This window comes from Physcomitrium patens, chromosome 19 (genome assembly GCF_059467195.1).
Source record: "Physcomitrium patens ecotype Gransden chromosome 19, ASM5946719v1, whole genome shotgun sequence".
NCBI lineage: Eukaryota > Viridiplantae > Streptophyta > Bryopsida > Funariales > Funariaceae > Physcomitrium > Physcomitrium patens.
The window spans coordinates 2028357-2033928 of record NC_143428.1 but is presented as its reverse complement, the minus strand read 5'-3'; the positions used below and the strand labels follow the sequence as shown (position 1 = coordinate 2033928).

The window sequence follows — 5572 nt, the reverse complement described above, 5'->3', positions numbered from 1 at the left end:
TCTGGGTCATTTTGTCCAAGCTTGGAGTTACATCATCTCTTTGTACACTTCCTGTGGTGGCACTTCTCAATTTGACTGCAATCTCTGCATCACCAACTTCGATGGTGAGAACTATTTCTGAGGCTCTTCGCAAGGTTTGCGAATGGAGAGCTTTTTGCCCACTTCGTCCTGGCATGCTATTTCTTTAAAGAATCAAGGCAAGTGAATATGGCAGCTTCCATTGACTTGTCTTTGGCTGGATGAAGAAATCTAGACCGAAGTTCTGCTATTTCATGTTGCTATTTGTGCTAGAATCTATTTCTTCTATATACGTTACCGGTAAGAACGACTGCATAGTATAAGAAAAGCCGATTGAGCGTGCATTCTTTTAATCGAGAGGACATATTTGTAAGTGTTTCTCGAGGTTACAAATGCAGAATTTTCTGGAAAGACGGTATGCAGAATTTGACCCCGACAAGCACGTTGGACTCTTTCCCCTCGAGCTCAAATGGTTTTTGTATTTGACTTTTAAGTTTCCTTGTCCTTTCTTGACACGGTTAGTGATTGCATCTTAAATGTCTCGAGCATTACTGAAGCTAATGCGTTGTCTGATTGCACACTGTTGTCACGCAGATTTCGCATTGGTGCTGATGTGCTTGTTTGCTGCTTGTGATTGTGTGGAATTGTTGCTGATGTAGATAAGCATCTGTTCAATGAGAGTTATTGCTCAAGAGCTGCTATGCATCTGTTCAATGAGAAAGATTCCTTCACTGGAAGATGTTTAGCTAAGATCGAAAGGTAGTGCAAGCTATCATTGTTATTCACAACGTGTTAGCCTTCCTAGACGAACTCGCTGTGCACTAGAATTGGGGATATTTGAGCAGTTGAAGTAAAGCGAAGGTAGCTAAATTCAGATGATTGAAATGGATTGCGAGCTGGTTTATAATTATAATTTGAGTGCAGGAGAAATTTTGAAAAACATTCCAGCGGAATTTACCGCGTGACCGAATCCAATGTATGGTTGTCTCAGGAAGAAATTTGTTCAGTGCGGATGCACTTCGAAAGTAAATTAGCTTGTTTGTTTGTTCATCAAGATTCGAACATGGAGATTACAATTGTATCCAATCCTGAGAGTCTAACGCTTGTAATTTTGCAAGTACCTCAAGGTGGCCCGGCGAAATCGAGATTAGTTCACGCTTCAGCAAAGGGCGTCAGAGGTCTAATAATACTACACTAGAAGAGACATTTTCTACATCTGGCACTGATATTCTACAGCATGACACCTACTTTCTATCTGACTGGAAGGTAAAAAATTCAACGAGATCTTGAATAACAGCTTACGAATTCATCACGTACTGACCCCGCTGTCGAAAGCTACAGCTTCCCTTCTGTGGCTTCCACCTCAGGGTTGGGGATCTTGTCAGGATTTTCCGGATGGGGACTCTTTTTATCACCAAATCGCAACCTGTTATATCCAAGGAACGCCCAATCCCAGAGGTGCAAGGCGATGAAGGTGCAAATTCCTCCAATTAAACCGTAGGCAATGGAGTATGTCAGCGGCATGACGATAATGGTGATGAACGCAGGTATAGCCTCCCGCAAGTCTTCCCAGTTGATCTCCACGACGGACTTGAGCATCATCACCCCAACTAGCACAAGCGCCGGTCCTACTGCCCAGGGAGGAATAGATGCCAGAAGTGGTGTGAAAAACAACGACAGGAAGAAGTAAAAAGCAACTGTTATCGCCGTCAGGCCAGTTCGTCCACCCTCTCGGATGCCTGTGGAGGATTCAATGAAAGTTGTGATAGGGGAGGTTCCCAGCAGGGAGCCCGCACAAATAGCTGTTGCATCGCTCATAAATGCAAAGTATTGCCCTGGAAAGTTGCCTTGGGCATCCACGAATCCGGCAAACTTTGCCATCGTGAACAGAGTACCAGTTGTGTCAAGGATGTCTATATAGAGAAAGGTGATCAATGCTACCCAAAGCTCACTTGTATTGAACTCCGTGAAGCTCAGTGCGCCTGCCGTTAATTGTATTTTGTGGGCGTCAACTACGTTCTTGAAGTACGCGTAGGATGCATTACCAGCTTCGGTATTTGGGAAGTACGTAACCTGCAGTGATTGCGGGAAGCAGACATTAGGATTATAAGCAATCTGATGTTCAAAAGTTTCACTAGGTCATGTGAGGGGATATACCTTCGAGTGGCGGAACCACGACACTCCCGTTACAAATACAATGCCATAGATCATAGCGCCTCTGATGTTCCTTATCATGCAATATGCGATGATGAGAAATCCCACAACTGCGAGCCAGAAAGTGGGATCCTCCATGCGATGCTTTGTGCACATGATTGCACTAGATGTTGTTCCACCTATTGACAACAGTGAAGTCTTAGAGTTCATCTCGCTTGAAAGAATCATTCTCGACGCCATGGAGAGGTACCGTAAATAATTCGACAAATCTAAGTAAAACCATTCGCATGGCTTATACTGACAAATCTTTGACAGTCAAACTGAATGTACAAAAAAGGAGTAGAAGTTTTAAGGTTGAAGTGAAAGGAGCATATCTCACCAGGCATGAGCTGCATGGTGCCATTGACATCAATGACGGGAGCCAGCGAGACACGATATTCACGTGGGCAAGCTCCCAGTGTCAGAAGAGTGGAGCCGTCGTATGCAACCAAGCCAACTCCCTCACTCGCTTGCAAGCCAATAAACGCCAAAAATAGCCCAATTCCTGCAGAGGTAGAGAGTCGAACTGGCCGGGGCATGAGCTTCGCAATCTTCGTCCGGAACCCGAGAGCTGCGATGACGAGAAAGATTATCCCCTCAATCAGAACAGCCGCCAAGGCCGACTGGTACTTGATGTTGCCACCACCATGGAACCCCACCACGGTGTAGGCAAAATAAGCATTGGTACCCATACCGGGAGCTAGCCCAAGGGGAAGATTTGCAAACATGCCCATTATGAAGCAGGCTATGAGGGAGGCAGCGGCAGTGGCAACGATTAGGTCCTTGCGGACGGTTGCCAAGCAGGCTTGGTATCCCGGGTTTACTGGGGCGAACTTGCAAGCAGGAGTGGGGGCCATCATCTGTGAGCCCGCAGCTACGCATGATGTAACGTCGAAACCGAAAGCGGAATTACTACACATTGGAAGGCAGTCATCGACACTACAAGGGCCTCCGGAGTCCGTCAGAATGCTCGCATTGACGGCGAGGATATAAGCCATTGTCAGAAAAGTGGCAGTTCCAGCGCGGATCTCTTGGGTGAAGTAAGAATTACGCTCTTCCAGCTTGAAGTACTTGCCGACTTTGCTCTCCCCCACTTTTGCATTGAGGGTCTCGAGTGATCTTGACCACGACCGGCTGGCGCGCCGAAAAACCCCTGCCATGGTTGTAAGTCGATTTCAGGGGCACTGTCAAATGTGTGATGGTTGATAAGTGGCTGAGACCTCAACTCTTGCTCATCTAGTGAGCTTTCTTCCTGCAGAATAGTGAGAGGATACGCTGGTAAGATCTTGCAAAAATAAATGTAGAAGAACCCAGAAAATGAAATCTTTGGAGTGACTCCCACAATGACAATTTAACCACACTCTGTCTTGATTTCTAATGCTGAGAGAGAAGGCAGGCCATTTGAAGAAAACTTATCAAAACCTGCCAGTACTTCGTGAAAAAAAGAAAAAAGAAAAAAGAAAAAACGAAGAGACTTTAACTTTACGTACGGAATTGTCGAGATTTGAGGGGCGATTAAAAAGAGGTCTTACGAAAACGCGAGCAAGGTTCGAATTAGAAACGATTATTACTGCATCGCTAGGTTTTCTCGTAAGTGTTGTGGCAGAATCAATACAGCTTTGCTGTGCAAAAAAACACAGAAAATAAACAACACGCTCCGTGCTCGCCACTGTAGTGATTAGCAGGAAAAGAAACAGTTTCCGATGCGTTCAAGACCCACAAAAGTCTGCTCGAGGGTCTACCCTCAGCAAAATCCTTCACAAAGCCCGAGCTCAACTGATAGGAAGACGAAACTGAAACAGTAGACCCCATAAAATAGAGCAGGTGCTACAATGAAGAAAAAGACACACAAAAAATTCTAACAAGAGTAAGAGAGACGAACAGGCATGCGCAACGGTCAACTCCTGCCTTAAGTCCAACTGATTCACAGATCTAAAGCAAGGAATTGGATCTTTACCGAAGTGAGAACTCCGCATCACTCAAGGGTGCCCAAACTACAACGCCTGAAGCTCAACACCTCCTGACGATCGAAATCGACATCAGCAACCCCGATAAAGTACGAGCTCAAGGCGATTCCTCGAGGTCTTGTATGAGAAAGCATCGCTGCACGCAATCGGAAGCAGCCCGAGGGAGTGCAGAAGTGCGACGCATTCACTATCGTTGGTCGCCGCCTCTCATCGGCAGAAGACCAGAGGACGCAGATCGGAGGAAGGAATACCGGAACTAAATAACGTTGTCCGACCCCATGAGCTTGGAACCAATGAGAAACTGGATGGAGAGAATCGCGGTGATCCCTCACTGCTCCTCGAACGATGGTCGATTCCGTCCCAACGCCCCCAGATGCAAAACAAATGATGCTTTATACGGCATTTTACTCCGTCGTGAATATCGATAAATCACTCTTATTCTCATCCTCACAGTTTGCGTGTAGACCAGAATACAAGTTTTGTAGTTATTAGATGTTGCATTTCGATTGAGTACCCAGACCTAATCAATCGTGCACTTGCAATAGCTCATTTTGAAGTGTGGGTCTCGGGCATCACAGTGATCTGCAATGTAGTGACGATAGAAACTTTCTCCCTTATTCTATTTCTTATCAATGCGCACAGATTCGGCGGCAGGAAAATGAATGAAATTATTATTGTGCAATGAACATGATTATACTCGCAAGTTATCAGACTAACTGATGCTCATTACGGTGCTTCTGGCCTCTCAAGATATTCTGACATGGCTCGCGATTGGCTTATGTGTAATGATCCTGGAGTTGCAAATTGCACCCACCTTTTACACAGGAATAAACTCAACGATCTCATACTAGGGCTTTCTTGTGAGATTCCAAACCCGATTTGGCCCAGCCCGCACAAAACGTACACGATTTCACTTGCTCAAACAGTGGACTGCATCCACAAGTTCCTTGTTGGTGAGAGATTGTGACCTGTTAAACTAAATCTGCTCCGAAAAGTCAAAACGACAAGTCCTGAGGAAATAAAACTTCACAAATGAAACTTCACATCAAGCACATTCACTCTGTAAGAAAGCGGTGAAATCTGTACGCATCGAAGCGGAAATGTTGCAGGCAGGGAGTAAAGAATTAAAAAACAAAAAAACAACAACAACCAACAAAAAAAAAAACACGTGCGCAGCCTCCACATAAGTTTGTGCAGATCCCTCAGTGTGGTTGTCGATGGATTCCACCTGGATTGAGCATGTTTTTTAAGTGCAGAAATGGCCACCATTTGTGTGACATTATCCCCTTCAGTTGTATGCATGTGACAGGCTCAAAAGGGAAGGACAGTGGAAGAATTTCAACAGCAAAGCCTTACATTTAAGGAAAATTAAAAGGGGCCCAGCTTTTGAGGAG

At 45.3% G+C, this 5572-nt stretch overlaps 1 protein-coding gene across 3 annotated transcripts; it reads right to left on the bottom strand.

The window, feature by feature from the left end:
- Positions 1–997: 997 nt before the first annotated feature.
- Positions 998–4458, bottom strand: LOC112295759 (adenine/guanine permease AZG1). 3 transcript variants are annotated; one of them, XM_024547685.3, is made up of 5 exons: positions 4169–4420; positions 3744–3833; positions 2552–3463; positions 2176–2351; positions 998–2091 (listed from the first exon to the last, which is right to left on the bottom strand). In XM_024547685.3, the coding sequence occupies exons 3-5, from the start codon at positions 3369–3371 to the stop codon at positions 1354–1356; spliced, it is 1734 nt and encodes a 577-aa protein (XP_024403453.1). In that variant the 5' UTR covers positions 3372–3463; positions 3744–3833; positions 4169–4420; the 3' UTR covers positions 998–1353. The 3 variants fall into 3 exon arrangements, with proteins under 3 accessions (XP_024403453.1, XP_024403454.1, XP_024403452.1); XM_024547686.3 differs by having other exon boundaries at positions 3702–3833; positions 4169–4310; XM_024547684.3 differs by lacking the exon at positions 3744–3833 and having other exon boundaries at positions 4169–4458.
- Between the last annotated feature and the right edge of the window lie 1114 nt (positions 4459–5572).

What these genes read in the sequence shown, in the direction of transcription:
- LOC112295759 (XM_024547684.3), bottom strand. Translation starts at nt 3,371, where the DNA reads ATGGCAGGGGTTTTTCGGCGCGCCAGCCGGTCGTGGTCAAGATCACTC. An exon ending in CACCATGCAGCTCATGCCTG is followed by an intron (nt 2,352 to 2,551) that starts GTGAGATATGCT and finishes TGTTGTCAATAG; the next exon opens with GTGGAACAACATCTAGTGCA. An exon ending in CGTGGTTCCGCCACTCGAAG is followed by an intron (nt 2,092 to 2,175) that starts GTATATCCCCTC and finishes CAATCACTGCAG; the next exon opens with GTTACGTACTTCCCAAATAC.